This window comes from Arachis stenosperma, chromosome 9 (genome assembly GCF_014773155.1).
Source record: "Arachis stenosperma cultivar V10309 chromosome 9, arast.V10309.gnm1.PFL2, whole genome shotgun sequence".
In the NCBI taxonomy this organism is placed as follows: Eukaryota; Viridiplantae; Streptophyta; class Magnoliopsida; order Fabales; family Fabaceae; genus Arachis; species Arachis stenosperma.
Genome location: NC_080385.1, coordinates 148,413,124 through 148,431,972, shown reverse-complemented (window position 1 = coordinate 148,431,972; position 18,849 = coordinate 148,413,124). Strand labels below are relative to the sequence as shown.

The following is an 18,849-nucleotide window of genomic DNA, read 5'->3' as shown; positions in this document are numbered from 1 at the left end:
GCAAATAAATTATTTTTAAATTGATCTTATCTGTATTATATCTACGCTTTTTTTTTTGGGGGGCACAAACTCATGTTAAAGAAGATTTTTCTTTTCGGTGTTAAATCACTACTGTTTAATCTGGTCATAGGATTCCATTTTAAATGACGTGGCAAATTGATGAAAACCTTTTAAATAATGAAAGCTACATCTCAATTATTATAAGAATGAACGATTTGATCCTCACAAATGAACTCATGATGAGATGTGGCTTGCATGTTAAGTAGTATAAATAATTTTATTTATCATCACCCAAAAGCAATAATAATATACTTCAAATCAAAATCTAAACGTAACTAATTATATGGTCAACAATAATTTTCTCAAATATATATGTTTCAATTTTCCAATAATAATAATAATAATAATAATAATAATTTTTTATTATTATTATTATTATTATTATTATTATTATTATTATTATTATTAATTGAGTAATTGATTTTTCAACGACTTCAATGTGGATTTGCTGTTGTCATATGAAAACAAATTAAAACTGCGATTCATTTATTGTCAATATTAAAATACTATATCATCTTGTCTTGCGAACAATGAGCTTTTCATAGCCCATTATGTATGTTTGTTCATCTTTGGCTCTATTATATATATATATATATATTTCATGCACTATCAGACACATGCATGAACATGAATTAAGTAGGTTAGTTTCTATTTTTATTTTTAAATTAAATAAATTGTACTCTTTTTTGTGGACCAAGACAATCTAGCTAGAGCAGTGCGATTTGCGAGGGTATATATAATATTATAAAACAAATTGTTAAGAATTAATGTTTCTTACCCTTGAAACAATTTGATTATATTATTTTAAACTAAGCTAGTTTTCCCAAAGTAGTCAAATTTTTGATAAAACATACACCTGATATCAGAGCTGTATATATGCTTAATTAATTTGGTAACATATAATTCTTCTAATTCTTCATGAAACCAAGACCCTGCAGTGATGATTAATTATTAATTAATAATTACTATCCAAGCAGCTACTCAGCTACATGTGGTGGTGATTTCTTTACTCCAAGATCAGAGCTTTTGAAATCCTTCCCATATGTATTGTAATTCATATATAAATATGTGCCAAATAATACTTAATATCTATATGGAAAATAATAGTTGATACTACTTCAAAAGTTTGGTTTAGATCATTCCTTCAGTTTTTATCTATTATAGTATATCAACCATGCTGTCTGTATGTAAAAAATCATGATATAGTATTAGAATTTTTATGATCAAAAGATTTAGAATTTAATCTTTGTTATTTTTTAAAAAAAGAAAAAATAAAATAAAATAAATAAAAAAATTTATAAATTTAAACAAATTTAAAAAAGTCTTTTGTGTAAAAAAACGTATTAAAAATATGACTATTCATAAATTTCTTTCTATTAATTTAAATTTTTAGAAAGAATGATGTTATAGCAATATACAAATATACGTTAATTGATTTGATGGCTCATTCTTTTACATACCCATAATATTTTTTTTTCTATAATATATCTAGGAGTCTCTTCCAAAATTAAGGTTGTTCTGAATTCAAAAAAAAACGTAGAGTTCAAATATATTTATTTAATTGTGTTATAATTAATTATTTTATGTTTGGAATAAAATTAAGTTGAATTCAATTACACTATTTGGAATATAATGTTCATGAAAATAAATTAAATATTTATTTCGACTAATTCTCTTTTCATTGAGGGATGTGTTAGCATTTAACAATAAAGAGAGGGGGGCGGTATTCTTGTCATTTTAATTTTTAACTTGAAATTCAGCTAATTCCTATAACAAAACAAACTACTTATTTTGCTCTAATTTACTTTTTAGTCATTTTGTTGGAATTGAGTTATTTCTGGGGTTTAATTCCATACTATTATTAGTTGTTTGCAAATCATGGAATTTGAATTGGATTTTGATCGAATGACTACGATTTCATAAATTCCCATATAATAATCTATACATAATTTTCATGGTTTTCTATGTTTAATTTCGATATAAAAAAATGGGAAAAAAATAAAATTTTCATATATAGATTACATCCATTGAAAAAATTTTCATCTTTAAAGAGAAATTTGGAAAATAATTTTGAAATTGATAAGAAGCAGTCTAATCATTGTGTAATTATTTTTTAATATGAAATTACTTCTTTTAAAAGTTTAAATTGATAAAAAGAGACATATAAATAATATTTCTAACACGCTTCTCTCACATAAAAGTTTTTTTTAATTTGAATTTGAGTAAATTTTGCATAATTTTTTTTATTTGTTTTATGATATTTTTTTTCTTTTGAGGATCAGTAAGAATCAAACTCTAAACCTTGATCATAGAAATACTAATACTATATCACAAAATCATTTTTTTAATTTAAACGGATAAAAAGAAAAATGTAAATAATTATATTTTAACATATTCTCCAATGTATAGTGTATAAGATTTTATTGGTACAGGTTAAAGGAAGGATCAGGGACTCGTCGGTCTTAGTGATGACGTAATTGGACCTTTGGAACGGTGAAGGGTGGTACCTGTAAAGACACTCCAACGCTCAAGTCAGAAGAGATCTAAGAGGCATAGATGAGGGTTATGAATGTGTAACGTACTTGAGGGAGTCCTAGCTCCCTTTATTTAGTTTATGTTGTTATCTTATCTTATCTTGTTGGCTAAAATAAGGGAGATATTTAAATTTGAATGTTAGCTAGAGAATTGCGATCTCTTGGCCAATTTGGGCCGCGGAGAGACCCTCCACCCGAAAAACTAGGTTGTTACTTGGCCGTTTTGGGAGATCCGGAGACCGGAACCGGAATAGTTGCCTCCGGAGCGGGAGGGTATGCATGCTCAGTCTCACCGTTGTCTGAGTTCATTTTGTCGTGGCATCGGAGGTCATGGTCTCATGGACCTCGTGTGGGAAGGTGGAGTGCTACTCCGTGCTTTTGGCCAAGGTCGAAAATTCGTGGGTGTTCAGAACGCTTACCCATCCCGTCACTTGTCCCTTGCATCTCTCGATGATGGGGTCTGCAGTTGCAGTTCCGAAGGTGTCATAATAACACTTAATGGGCAGAGAGAGGTTTGGTTTTTCTCTTTTTGTCCTACGTCCCTCCGTATTTCTATTTGAAATGTCGGGGGTGTCTATTTCTTTTTTGTTTGTAACTACTTTCCTCTGTTTTGTTCATTCTCTATTTCCTTTCACTTGTAATTTTTTCCTCTATTTTCTTCATTCTCTATTGTCTCTCACCTTTCTTTCTTCAAAAACGCTCTCTGTTGCGTTTTTGGGTGGCTGTTGGGGATGCATTTCTCCTGCGCTCATGCTTCATTGTCATTTCTGTTCATTTGCGCAAAATAGGTTAGTGCTTGTATTTGTCTTGGTATTTCGTACATTGTATTACTTCTATTTTTTCATGTGTTGGGTGATTTCTGTGTGGTAGTGGTAGGAACAATAGGGGATACCGCTGTTTTTTGGGTTGTTTCTAGGCGCTTGATAGATTTTAGTGTAGAATTTTGTGTTCTTCCTTTTCTAGGGGAGCAAGCTGATGATGGTTCCCCCTTTGGTTATAGATATGGCTCGGTGGACAGTGGAAGGTGCTAGGGATCTTGTTTATCTAGCCGGAGGTGTTCCCAATGATTATTATTGGGTGACCTCCGACGTGCTGGGTATGCCTTCCCGACTCACGATGTGTGGAGGTGGTGATGCGGAGTGGCAGTGTGAGTTGGCGCTAACTGGGGAGGATGAAAAGGTTTGCTACATCAACTCTAACTCTCTCTGAGTTGCCGACTGGATGTGGGTTTACGAGCCCATGTTCACGAAGTTGGGGGTGCGGCTCCCTTTCTCTGCCTTTGTCCAGGCCCTTTTGAACCGATGTTCGGTGGCACGTCACAACTGCACCCAAACAGTTGGACAACGGTCCAGACTTTTGAGTTAGTCTGTGAATAATTGGAGCTTCCTGCCGTAGTGAAAGTTTTCTTGTATATTTTCTTGTGCACTATCCCGATTAAGGAGGAAAAGTATAAGAAGGGTTATGTATCCTTCCAAGCTCAGCTGTTGTTGAGTGTCTGATTTGTTTGAAGATTCCTTCCATGGGATTAAGGAGGAGTAATTTAAAATCTGCCCTGCTCGGGGTCACCACTTTTTTTGTTTGACTTTGAAAGGCGAGCACCGATTTGCCACTTACAAAAACATTGGCTTGAGTTCTTCTTATTTGACAAAGATTACCTACGAGGGGCTGTATCCTAAAAATAAAGAAATTACCGATGTTTTGCTGGAAATTTTTTAGGATAGGCCGTTGGACTCCCAGGACATTATGGGTGATCCAGTGGCATTTCGTACTTACGTTGGTGGATTTTTTAGTGTGTTTTGCTTTTATTTTTCGTCTTTACGACTTTCGAGATTATAACTTATCAAACTTTCCTTTTGGTTGTGTTTTTTATTTGAGATGGTTGGTGGACAGACAACTCTTGCCAGGCTGAAGGTTGCTTTCCTTCGTGACTATTGGAGTGTGGGTGATGGGGCTTCACCGTCGACTCCTCAATCCGTGACTTAGCCGGACTCACAAATGGTTTCTTAGGAGGGAGTTGTAGCGGAGATGGCCGGTGCTAAGGTTGAGGTCATGGAGATTCTTGTTTTTGACACTGGTAGGAAGTAGAAGAGGCCTGTTGAGGGGAGTAGCAAAAAGAATCTAGAGGAGGAGAGGCTCGTTGCTTCCGTGATAGACCAAGATTTTGGTGCTACGGCCTTCATTGATCAACACTTGCTGCCGGCACTGAAGATTTCTTTCACGATTGCGACATCGCTGGTCAGGCGAAGTCTATGTGTCGTGCCCTTCTTCGCTTGGCAGCCATTGTTCGAAAGGCAGAACAGATGTTGTCCCGGGTGCTCTTCTTCTTGTCAGCAAGCTCCGACAGTCTCAGGCGGAGGTCGGTAAGTTGAAGCTATGGAGCAGCTGGAGGTTGCTGAGATAGCTCAGCTGAAGGCTGTGAAAAGTACTGAGGATGCTCGTTTGGAGATCCTCTGTCTTTTAGAGCAGGAGACTTCGCTCCTTTCTCAACTGCCCCAGGAGGGCAGGCGGGCTGCTGAGGCTAAGTCAAGGGCTACTTCTACACTTGCCAAGGTGGTGTCTTTAAAGACCAAGGTTGCTCAGCTAAAAGAAGGACAAGGAAGGATTGCTCTGTGATGTTGAGAATTCTATTTCGGCTACAGAGAAGGCTATGAAGGCTTAGGTCGGGGTGTTGGCTCCCAATGTTGATATGTTGGTCATGGGACCTTTCAGACCATGAAGGATGGGGAGATTGTAGACTTGGGGTAATTCTGTGTTTATTTTTTGTTATGCCATATGTTCAGTGTATAGATATATTGCTTTTGTGGCTAAATAATTTCGCAAGTTTGTAAGCCATTCATTCGGCACATAGACACTGCTCTTTTGGTGGCTTTTCTCGGGCTGTTTTTTTTTTTGCACTATTTGTGGGCCTTTTGGTGGCCGAATTAAACACTTGTTTTATTTATATGGATATCTGTTGTGTTGGTTTCGGGGTGATCGGGACCTGGGGTATCCATTTTGTTCGTACATTTTTGTTTGGGTAAAAATGCGAAAACTTAAAAAATGAGTATCTGAATAAATAACCTTTATTGAGAGTTGGACCTCGTTAAAACCTCCCGTTGTCTTCTGGGTAGGTTTGAGTGTCCGAAAAAATGAAAAAACAAGAAAAATGGAAAGAGCATGTAAAAATAAAGAAAATATGAAAACAAAAAATAAACCTTAGATTTTGCTAAAAGTATCAGTCCGGTGGAGCTCTCCTACGAGTAGTAGCACCATATGTTTGTGGCATTCCACGATCTTGGTAGCTCAGTCCCGTTAAGTCGTTCCAGCTTGTAAGCTCCCATTCCGATTACAGATTTGATTTGGTAGGCTCTTTTCCAGTTGGGAGTAAGCTTTCCTTCTCCCGGCATAAGAGGGCCAATCTCGTTGCACCGTAAGATTATATCTCCCTGTTTGAAGTCCCGTTTTACCATGCCTCAGTTATACCTCAGGCTTATTCTTTGTTTCAGAGCAAGTTCCCGGAGGTGCGCTATGTTTCTGACTTCGTCCATGAGGTCCCGCTCTACGTCCTTATCGTGCTCTCCTACGGTCCTTCAGGGGCTAGGTTCTGCGACCTCCATCGGGACGATGGCTTCAAGGCTGTATGCTAGGGTGAAGGGGGTTTCCTCGGTTGAGGTTTGGGGTGATGTCCGATATGACCAGAGCACGGATCCGAGCTCGTTAACTCATAGTGCTTTAGCTTCATCTAGTCTTTTATTGAGTTCCTTCCCGATGATCTTGTTGGCCACCTCTACTTGGTTGTTGGTTTTGTAGGTGCTCCACTGAGCTGAACTTCTGTGAGATACCGAGTCCCTCTAGGAACTCCCTGAGATGCTTGTCTGCGAATGGGGTCCCGTTATCTGAGATCACGATCTCCGGAATTTCGAACCGGGTTATGATTTGTCTCCAAAAGAATTTTCGGCACTAAGTGGCTGTGATTGTGGCTAGTACCTCGACTTTGATCTATTTCGTGTAGTAGTCGATGGCGACTATAAGGAATCTGAGCTGTTCGGGAGCCGTGGAGAAGAGTCCTATACGAGGTCGATTTTCTAGATTCTAAAAGGGCGGTCTGCCGTTATTACGCTGAGCTGATGAGCGGCTGCTTACTGAAGGTGGGTATGCACTTGGTACTGCTTGCAGTTTTTGACTAGCTGGAGGGTATCTCTGATGATGGTAGGCCAGAAGTACCCAACTCGGATAACTTTTTGAGCAGGGTTTTGCCCCCAATGTGATAACCACAACATCTTTTGTGAATTTCATGAAGTATGTCGTCTGTTTTGCCGGATTCTATACATTTAATGAGGAGTTGAAACAATCCTCGTTTATACAACTGTCCCAATATTGTGGTGTATTTTGCGACTTTCCGCTTTATACGTTTTTCCTCCTTTGGGTCCTCAGGTAAGTCCCAAGTACCCAAGTATCGGGGAGGTCCAAGAGTGTTGATTGGACAAAGTCAGATTTGTCAAGGTTGTGGCCGCGATGGATGATGTCTTGATGACTTTCTGGTTTAGTGACCGGTTTTCCGTGTTCAACTTGGTATTTGCTAGTTTGGAGAGTAGATCGACTCTCGCTTTTCCTTATCTAAGGGTTGAAGGAAGGATCAGGGATTTGTCAGTCTTGGTGATGACGTGACAAGACCTTTGGAATGACAGCGTGGTACTTGCAAATTAAAGACACCTGATGCTTTAAGTAAAAAGGAATTTAAGAGACATAGGTGATGGTTATGAATGTGTAATGTATTTGAGGGAGCTCTTGACTCTTTTTGTATAATTTGTGTTGTTATCTTATTTTATCTTGTTGGCTAAAATAAGAGAGATATTTAAATTTAAATGTTAGTTAAAAATTTACAATCTCTTAACTAATTTAGACTATAGATATGACCCCAACCCCGAAAATCATATTGTTAATTACTCAGTCGTTTTGGAGACAAGAAATAATTAACAGATTGTCACAATAAATAAACCTGTTGGTAATTAAAACAGATAAAATTTCTTGGCATATTAAGATAGTTTCTAATTAACGAGTTTTCTTTGGATACCTTTGGGAAGAAACATATATTATACATACGAATATGATGGCATGATGGTTATTAGTAAGAGGTCGGTCATGTCATGATCATGATTCAATAATAGATGATAGAAATTGCTAAGCTTTCCCATGATCCAAACATTGCATGAGTGAACCCTCATGCAAATAATGCCAAAAATCCATGTCCAGCTGGATAGAACACCCCATATGCATCTTGAGTGAACAACCAAGCAACATTCATCAGCATTATAAATTACAAATAAAAACCCAATTTACTTAACTCGCCAATTATATATGCATGTAATCAGTTGTCTTCTAGCTAGCTATTTTTATTATTTATTTATTTATTTTCTATAATGAATCTTTTTCGGTGCAAGATGGCTAGCTAGGTATATATATAGTACACAAGTGCATAATTGGAATCTCTATCTGTACTAAAATATAAAGTTAATTTTATTGTTAGTTTCATGTATTTATACAAACAAATCACATTCTTAGATCCTCAAATTCTATTTTATTACATTAAAAAAGAAAAAAATAGTACAGTAAAGGAAGCATGTCGTTTTATCAGATTCTCATGCACCGCCTCAATCTGCATACATATATGTTGTTAATAATAATAATTTCTCAATTATTTAATTATTACAAATAAAGTACAAAGAAGAAATAAGAGAAAACATTTGGTCAGAAAGCAATTGTGTAAGAGAGAAAAACTTGATTGAGAAGAATGAGATAAAGACAGATTGGAAAATTTGGCAAGATCAGCACACAAGAGACTTAACATCAACTCTTCTTAATTATTATTCTCTATGTGGATCTACTCTGCCCAATTCTTTCATATATATATATATATATATATATATATATATATATATATATATATATATATATATATATATATATATATATATATATATATATATATATATATATATGATGATGATGATGAAAAAAGACAATAAATTATAGGAATATATACATGTACATTTATTAACTGAGGAAAATATTATGTGTACACTTCTATTTATACACTCATATCTTACATTATTCACTTACTCTTTCTTTATAACCTTTTTTCCTCATTTTTTTTTATTATAACTCTTTCTTTTCACATCATTTTTCTTATATTTGTCTATTATTATTGTAATTTTTTGCGTCCTTTTATTATATAATTATAATTTTTTTTAAAGTTTCCTTTTTTTTTGTAAGTGACCAATTTTTTTATTCAAAAGTTACTGTATTTTTGGGTCTTATTTAGAATATTATAAAAAAGAAAAAGGTTTATTGCATTTTTTTAAAGATATTTTCAACGATTAAAAATATTTTATCACTCTCTTTTTAACATTTTTTTTAAATATACATTTTTAGCTAAATATTATTTTGAGTAAAGTATTATTTTGGTCTTTAATATTTGGGCTAAATTTTAGTTTGATCTCTAACATTTCAAAGGTCCTATTTCAGTTTCAGAAACTTTCAACTGTCCTGTTTCAATCCAAAAAAAGTTTTGAATGGGTTTAATGTTGTCCCACCATTAAATTTGATACAAATAATACGCATATTGAAGAGCTAATATCATTTTATTTTAGTATGTAAGTAAAATCGATCTATCGATAATCATTAATATAAAAATTTTTCTTTTGATTTTGAAGTGTAGATGATTGATTGTTAGAATTTGGAGTTTTGTACAAAAAAGAAATTGAGGAAAAGTATTACAAGAATGTTTTAGTTATATTTTTCTAACACATGAAAAAGAATATGACTTAACTAGTAATATTATTGACGTTCATACTACTTATTTTATTAACTATTAATGTCAAATTTAATGATAGAACAATATTAAATCTGTTTGAAATCTTTTGGGATAGAAATAAAACGTTTAAAATGTTAGATTAAATTAAAATTTGGCCAAAATATTGAAGACTAAAATAATAGTTTACTACTTAAGAATAAAAAATTAGTTGTCTTACGTTAACTGAATGAGAGTGTTAATTAAAAAGAAAGAAGTGTTGAAAGAAAAGTAGAATTGTTTCTCAAGTTTGAGAAAATTAGATGCGAAGAAGAAGAAGAAGAGTAAAGTGGCAGTTAGGCAGGTAAAGGAGTATTGGGTTGAAGGTTTGTCTGTTAGTCGTAAAACCCGAAGAGAGAGAAAGAGAGTGCAGATGTTACAGTTACTGAATAACTGAATAACAATAACAATGAAGAGTTAGTTACGTTGGGTTCCGTGGTCACAATCATTGTAAAACTACCTCTCCACGTGCGACCTTTTGTTTGGGGCCATATACACACACACATGGGAACTCTAACTCTCTTATTTCTATTACAAAGTCAAATACCCCCTATCAACTGCGTCTACATTCTCTTTACCAGTTTTACCTTTTCAATTTTCAATGTTTTCATTTTATTTATTTATTTCTTAGTTTACGTGTTTTATTGGTTATTTTTGTTTTTAATTGGTTAATTATGTAAAACACTACATGACATTTCATCTAATTTTGATTAATAACGTGACATGTCATGTGGCACACAATAATATCATTTAATATGGCTTGTCATTATCCAGTGTCAAATAATACATAATATTTAGGGTTATTTAAGATTAAATAACATAAAAGAAATGTATAAAATGACTATTTCCATAACGAATATTTGAATGATTTTTATGTAAATATAATAATTAAAATATAAATACATATTATATTAAACAGTCTAATTAAATATATTAAATTATTTAATAATTTTTAAGTATTAATTTATTTTTATATAAATAATAATCCTGTAGATCTTGCTCAATCTCCATGTTTTTTCCATCTTTCATTCTTTGCCTTCTTTAGCCCCTTCCACAAGTGTACTATTTGATTCAATGTCACCTCAATTTACTTTTATGTCCAATCAAACCTAAAAGGCTAAAACTTTTGTATATAATAATTCCTATTAATTAAATATAAAATTATTTTGTACTTATCTCATAACTTAAGTCTTTAACACAGATAATCCACAGAATGTTGTTAAGTTTATATGTAATTATTAAGAAATTGAAGTTTAATCTTTATCGCTACTTCTATACATATATGCTTCCGAAAATAAAAGGTTAAAATGTAAGCACAAATGATCATTGCTCAATTTCAATTGTAAAAGAGATTATTACCTAACAAGAAGTTAGTTACGTTAGAAATATCCAAAGTAAAAGTCAGTTAAATTCTGTTAACATGCACTAGTTAGTTACATTATGTTCTAAATTCTGGCATGACAGTTTGCATATATATATATATATATATAAGAGGGATCTTAGAACTCGTCTTGTCCAATTACACTCAATGACAACATAACTCAGTATTCCTTTTATTTAAAAAAAATTATTAGATATTAATTTATATATATATATATCAAATTTGTATACATTTATACATATTAATCTAGACATTTCTCTAACTAAATAATTAAATTTATCATAGTAAAATAATTAAATTTACAATTAATAAATAATAAACTTATTATTATAGTATAATAATTTTTTATGAGATTTTAAATACATATTTTTATATACGATGATTGATTTTTGTGTGTACGTGACATAATAAAATAATAAAATTAATTTTAATGTATTATTAATGTAAAATAGTTTTATGTGTGTATCTAATTATATAACGATGTCTTAATAAATTTAACTACTTTTTAATTATATTGATCATGTGAATGATCATCTAAAAGAATAAATATAATTGGATAATTATGTAAAATATTTTATATATTAATGTATCAAAATTAAATTTTAAAATAATTAAAACAAAATAATATTTCATAGTAAATAATCAATTTTTCAACAATAGTATAATTAAACTTTTTTATAAATACTAAATATTTACAATCATACAATGACTATTTGGTAAGTAATTTTGTATGTCTATATTATATAATTGAGGTTTTAGAATACGGTATATATAATGATGGAATTATTGTGGTTATGTAAGTATTATTAAAATTAAATAGTATTATTAAAGAATAAAAAATATATTAAAATGATGGTGATTACCGACAGATGAGAGATATATTAAAATTGAGGTTGTAAATAAAGAGTGTAGAGTGGGGATTGGTTATGATGATTAGCGGTGAAAGCAAAGCAGATAGTGGTAATAAGTAAGAAGTAAAAAGAAGTAAGTAGACAATGCACGTGGAAAGATTCATTTGATGATGGGTTGGTATTTGGTAAACCCAATCCACACTAACTAATAACCCAAATATACAAAGTAAGTGTGACATGGTAGATGGGCGTATTCAAGGCTCTAACATGGTATCCTATGCTAATCATATCATCATATATATTCAAAGAAAAATAAAAATAAGAAAGAGTGAGGGGCACAGAAAGATAGATAGGTGGTGTTGCATGCAATGGCCATGTGCACGCGCATATGCTGTGGGGTGATCAATGAAAGCGAACACACCTTCAATTCATGCATCATCATATCCCACCATATGCCATATATATCCATCATTATTATTATTGTTTGCTACTGCCAATATTCACCATGCATGTATCTATAATCTCTTCTTCTCATATTTTTGGTAGAACCATTTCTATCAAAAAAGTTAACTCGTTAGGTAAATGCTGATAACTACTCATATATTTAATATGTTTTTTGTGGGACAACAAAATTAAATTCTACATATTTTCATAATATATATAGAATTCTCATATATATTATGTTCTCATGATGCTATTTATTTCAAAAATGTAAATAATTAGGTGAAGATAAAAAAAAGTTATATATCTAATAATATTATTTTATTAATTTGGAACTAAAATAAATAGTTATATATTTAATAATATTGTCTTATGTTAAAATTCTTTTTTTTTTCAACAATTATCATAATTCAGATTTTTAAAATATATAAATTCTGATATTATTTTTTTTATTAAACTGATAAGAAAAATATATGAATAATTATATATGTGACAGATTTAGACAATCATTTTAATTTCAAGAATTATAAATAAATAAATATTTATTACTGATAAAATGAAGGTATTTGTATGTATTTTCCATTTGTCTACATGTTTGACTAATAATCCAGTAAATGTAGTTATAATATACTATACTCAAGGGGTTGAACTTTTTTTTATCGATGAGATTTACATCTCAATTTTAACCATTATCAAGAAAAGTAAAATTTCAAGTAATCAGGATTCATAATAATATAGCACAGTTTAATCATGAAGAAGAAAATTATAATTTCAGAATTTCAGGAGAGACGGAAGCTTCACAAATTAATTTCTACTATGATTTACTTTAATTTATTGACTGTTTCTTTTTTTGTTTTATCTATAATTAAATTGTTTACTTAATTATTTAATTTATCTTTTAATATGCACCACTCCCAGACCACTTTACATGAGTCAACGTGTATGGTATCACATCAAATAAAAAGGATCTTATCTTAATCTTAATTTGGATTATTACATTTTGAGCAATTTGATTGCTAGTTGAACCAACAAGAAATTAAAATATTTATATTCAAATGTAAAATCATTGTTTAAAATCATGATCAAGTTTAAAATTCATTATTTTCCCGCTTATAGAGTATGTGCGTACGTGTCTCTGTCTAACCCTATAGGAATTAGAAGGTCATTTACGGAATATTACTAATATTTAAATTATACAACCAGAATATATACCAGTTCAAAAATAAAATAATATATTTATTTATTTATATTTATCAAACACGTAATAACTTGATCCTAGCTAGTTGTCCTAGGGGACCAAACACAAAATAAATAAAATAAAATTAGATAGTAAAGAATCAGTAGTCATTTTCATTTGCATACATAGTAGCCATCTGTGAATTATATATCTCTAAAATACAGAAATAAATAATCAGGAGATAATTTTGAGGGAAAAAAATCATTTGCCACATATTCAAATGGATCAGCTATACCATTCAATATTATTGCCTGCCCTATTTTTGTGTTTGTTCTCTCAGTTTTGGTAAATAGATCGATCAGATATGTCATTTTTTTAGTTTAATGGTACAGCATCTAGTCATGTGTACATACCAAATTATAAGTGGATATTCTTTTCCTGTGAAACATATAACATATGCTTTTTTCTTTTTCTTTTTATGAAACTCAACATATCACTTTAAAGTTTGTAAATATTGAAAATGCACTATCTTGATATTGAATATATATACACTTGTTACTATAATCCTGATTTAATTTATTTCTTTGTTTCTTAGTTGCTCCTTAATTTAATTTGTAGTCACTTTGAGATTTATAAGCGTCTAAAAGAATATCTAAAAGGATACCTTATTAGCTTCTTCGTTATAAATTGAAGAAGATCTTTTTGCTTAACATGAATTATGTTGTTGATAAAAATGTAAAATTATTATGTTGCTGAAAGGTGAATTGGAATCAACATGAAATATAAGTGGCCGAGAAGAATGACCAAAGCAGTAATCAATATCATGAAATTTCAAATAAAGTGATTTATTATATATTTCACTTCTTCAAGTGCATATCATGGCATGCTGAAAATTTTCACATATATATAATGATAACAATTAAGTTGAGCATCTTTTCACTATTTAAATCATAACACCTACTGCAATTTGCCTAGTATGTACTTTTTAATTATAAACTTGATTCTATAAAGTTCTGAAAAATCATATAAACCAAAATTAAGCAATCTTTTTTTTTTATCATATGAGATATATACCTTATTAAGCATTGGATCCGAATAATGTATAAATGTCCAAAGAAAGATAAAAATGTCAGTTAACACATTGATTCTCCCCTCAAATGTTAAATTTCAATAAATAAGATAAATGATCTTGAAAATCTTTTTATTTAATAATTGTTTTCCTATTTATTTTTACTAAACTAATATATTTGTTTTACTCCCTAAAATTCAATGAAAATTTAGTTTAAATTCCTTACATATAATTATAAAAATCATATATCTATGTTTCTTGTAACTTTTCATGAACCAAAAATTAAATATTTTACTTTATAAATTCATGAACATGTGTATAAAAAATACTTGAAGTATTTTATTTAAAGAGGAGAGAAAAACTAGGTATTAAAACCAGAATTTGTGATGTTCTATAATAATAATAATAATAATAATAATAATAATAAATGAAAAGAGGAAGAAGAAAAGAAACCTGCTTAAATCATAAATAAATAAAATAAAAATATAGGAAGTAAAAAAAATTAAAAAGAAAAACAATAAAATGCTGTTGTAGAAAAGGGTAGGATGTGAGTGTAGGAATTGTTGCGTGATAGCACGCGCCATAGGAGCACGTGGGGTGGGTATGCGACAGTGATAATCCTTTTGCCCCCCATAAACGTAAGAAGCACTCCTTACGTAAAAGCAACGGACCGTGAATCCCGTTTTGTGAAAGCCTGTTTTATCCCCTGTGCCCCACTCCATCAATCTCCCATACACTCTCACAATCCAAAGCCTACATTTGTCTAACCACCTAAAACGTATTACACGTGGACCTTTTACTTTGTCCTTCACCCAAACGCTGCCGTATGGTCCCCTTACAAATATAGTGATGATGGAAGCTAATTCAAGGATTAAAATTTTTAAAATGAAAAAAATTATAAAATAATAAATTAATTATTTTTAAATTAAGATAATAAAAAATTATTTTTAAATTAAAATAATATAATTCATATATAATAATAGTTATAAATTTAATAATAATTAATTTTTTTATTTTATTATTTTATTAATCTACTCACTTTAGATAATATAAATTTGCATTGAGAAGCATATACGACATATCATAAATATCTCAATTTTGCTAGACACAAGAATAAGATATATTACGGTTATTTAATTAGATTTGTATATTTATATAATTTTTTATATAATAAGTTTAAAAATTAATTATTATTTTATTAATATAATAATAAATGATTAATTATTTGAATAAATTATTTTATATTAAGGATACATAAAAATTATATTCATATTATTTTAAATAATTTTTTTAAATGTTTCTAAAAATTATTTTAATTACACATAACATTTTAGATAAGTTTTGTATTAATAATTAATACTATTATTTCTAAACTCATTTTAAACATATAGATTGACCAAAAATAAAAATTGAACACATCGATATATAATCATATTTAAATATCGTGAAGTATTTACTAAAACATAATTAAACATAAAAAATGTACCTAAAATATATCTAATTAACACTTAGACGGAACAACTCAGCCGTATTTGTGCATGGTACTACTACTGCAAGGAGTAATTCCGTTTATTACTATTTAAAACTAAGCTTGTTTGGATGATATGTGTAATAAAATAATAAATGGCCTCGAGATTCATAAATTAATATATTTCCGGTATGATAACTTGTGCAATTACAAGTAGTTAAGACTCTCTAATAAGATTAATTAAAACTTCTTATAGTGCTCAACATTATCCAGTATAAAATCTTCTGTAATCTCTCTTCTGATCCCAAATTATCAAATAGTACTTCTAAGTTCTAACTTCCTATTTCCCATGTGACAATTTTACTGTGCCAGCCAACATGTAAATAATTGAACAATAGGCATAGTTAGGGCCGCATAGTGGAATAATCAAGGTCTAAATCATCAAATGCTAACTAAAATGCAACAAAAGTTAATAATTAATTATAAAGCAGTTTATTACGGTTAAATGTTAAATATATAAAAAATATAAGATAATATTTTTCGCATTGTGTGTAATTAAATTGTCGTTTAATCGAAACAAAACTAGAAAAAACTCAGAATCATTTGTAATTATCAAAAAATACTGTAATACCCTTAAAAATTGGTGAAAATTTAGGTGCAGTCGACTTCAGGTGAAGTTGATATCTGAGAACGGTTAGATGATTTGACTAATTTGACTAAATTTTCATCTAACGGCTCTTAGATATCAACTTCACGTGCAATCGACTTCACCTGAGTTTTTACCTTAAAAGCTACTAATAACTAATCAAAATATAAATAAAACAGAGGTTATATAGTAGAGATATATATTATTATTGAGATTGAGATATAATAACAACTAATCAAACCCATTCAAAACAAATTAATAAAGATTTTCAGAATTCTTTTATTTTTTAAAAAATAATAATTAATTTCTTATTAATTATTATATTTTTTATTATTTATATCTGAATAAATATCTATTTTTTATTCTATTAATAAGTAGTTTAATTGTTATGCACACTTATTAGAGAATACCTACACTTAATTATTGTTATACATGTCAAAATATATAGTTTTTTGGTCAATTTAAAAGATTTAACACTCACAATTATTCATAGATAATTTGTACTTATCTAACACCAAAATTAAATATATTTTTATCATTTTTAATTCAGTTTAATTTTACCAATGTAAAGAAGGTTTACATATATACATTTATTTATTTATTAGCATATCAATAAAAATAACTACTATACATCTATTTACATATTGATATTTTTTTGTAAAAATAATTATTTTTATAACTAATGTGTGAATAGTCCTTTAAAAGAATAAATATAATTAGATGAATATGTAATAAAATTACTTAATTACATGTTGTTTAGTATATGGCCCTAATTGAAATTAGACATTTGTTTAGAAATAAAAATAGTAAAATACAATATTACTAAAGAAAATAAAAGAGGTCAATGTCTTATTCTTGCAAATTAAAGGTGTTTCGAAAACTAGCTGTATGTTTTCTTTATCAGAAATAGACAGAGATTTTTTTTTTTAAGTTCTTTATAATTTGTTTAATTTGTATTTTTATTTTCAAAATTTTATTAATAAAAAAAACAGAAAATTAAAAAACAAAGGTTTAACTTTTTATACAAAATTAAAAACAAAAAATATTTTTAAAAAATCAATAATATCTTATCTTATTTTATCTTTTACTAATTTAATTTGAAACAAATAGCAGTGGTACCGTAATAAAAGTGTTCTCTCTCAGTAAGTGGAAAATTAAAACCACTTATGGTTTATAATACCCCACTCACCCATTCTTACTTATTCTCTCTCCTACCCTTCAATTCTCTCTCTCCTTCTTCTTCTTCTTCTTCCTTCTCCCTCCTACCTTCTAACGCACGCTTTCAAAGCTTTCCATAAAGCTTTTCCCCCCATAATCATCTATATATAACGCAGACAATTCCAGTTTCACGCACCTCACGCTTAGTAAAAAAAATTAAAGAAAAAAAAGAAAAGAAAAAATAAATTCCATATTATTTTCTTTTCTTTAATTTTAATTTTTTCTCTTCCAAATTCTCACGACGATCTTACAGTTATATATAATCCCCATCCATCTCCATGTCCACCGACCTTCATCTTCACCACAACCTCCCTAAGCTCCGAATCTCTCCGATCAAGATGGAGAACACATCAAGAATCCACTCTCCAAACCAAAACGACGCCGTCACCGTCGTGGAAGAACGACCTGAGGCGGTTACAGACCGCAACGACGGTGGCGCCGTTGTTTTGAGCGTTGTTGAGGTGGAGCAGGAGGAGGAGGAGGAAGAGAGCTACAGGACGCCGACGTCGAAGGAGAGCAAGATTCCGGAGATGGTGACGTGTCCGCCGGCGCCGAAGAAGGCGAAGGCGATTGCGTCGTGTAAGAGGAAGCTTCTAGATGAGTTCCAGTTCTTTGATGTGAACAATAAGGAAGACATGGACGCTTTCTTCAGATCTACTTTTCCTAAGAGGACATGCTCCTGTACATGATCATCATCATCTTTTTCTTCTTCTCTCTCATTATCTGAAAAAAGAAAAAACGGTTATTATATTTCCACGTTTTAATTTGGCTTCCTCCAAGCTGATGGAATGTGAAGCTACGTAAATTACACAATTTTTAATTAGTTTCTTCTTTAATTTCTTCTTCCTTCTCCTTCTTATAAAATTCCGATTCCGATCCATCACTTGTTGGATTAACTCTACTCTTTTTTCTTCTTTTCTTTTCTTTTTTTTAATTATATTGTTTTTATGTTATATATATTTCACTTGTATAAGATGTGAAATATTGGATCGTCCTGAATTAATCGTGTCTGTTCATTAGTTATTAAATTCAGAATCGACATATATAATCCTTGAATTCTCTAAAATTGTGAATTGAGCTTGATGTGGTTCTCTTATGTTAGTTAGATTGTAATTTTGATCTAAGAATCATTATTGGTAGGTAGATACTCAGCATCAAATTAATAATTAAGATTT

At 30.3% G+C, this 18,849-nt stretch overlaps 1 protein-coding gene across 1 annotated transcript; it reads left to right on the top strand.

The window, feature by feature from the left end:
- The first annotated feature begins 17,650 nt into the window (after window positions 1-17,650).
- LOC130951894 (cyclin-dependent protein kinase inhibitor SMR1-like) lies at window positions 17,651-18,575 on the top strand. Its single transcript, XM_057880644.1, has one exon. It carries the CDS (start codon window positions 17,953-17,955, stop codon window positions 18,361-18,363), a length of 411 nt encoding a protein of 136 aa, XP_057736627.1. The 5' UTR covers window positions 17,651-17,952; the 3' UTR covers window positions 18,364-18,575.
- The last annotated feature ends 274 nt before the right edge of the window (window positions 18,576-18,849 follow it).

What these genes read in the sequence shown, in the direction of transcription:
- LOC130951894 (XM_057880644.1), top strand. Translation starts at nt 17,953, where the DNA reads ATGTCCACCGACCTTCATCTTCACCACAACCTCCCTAAGCTCCGAATC.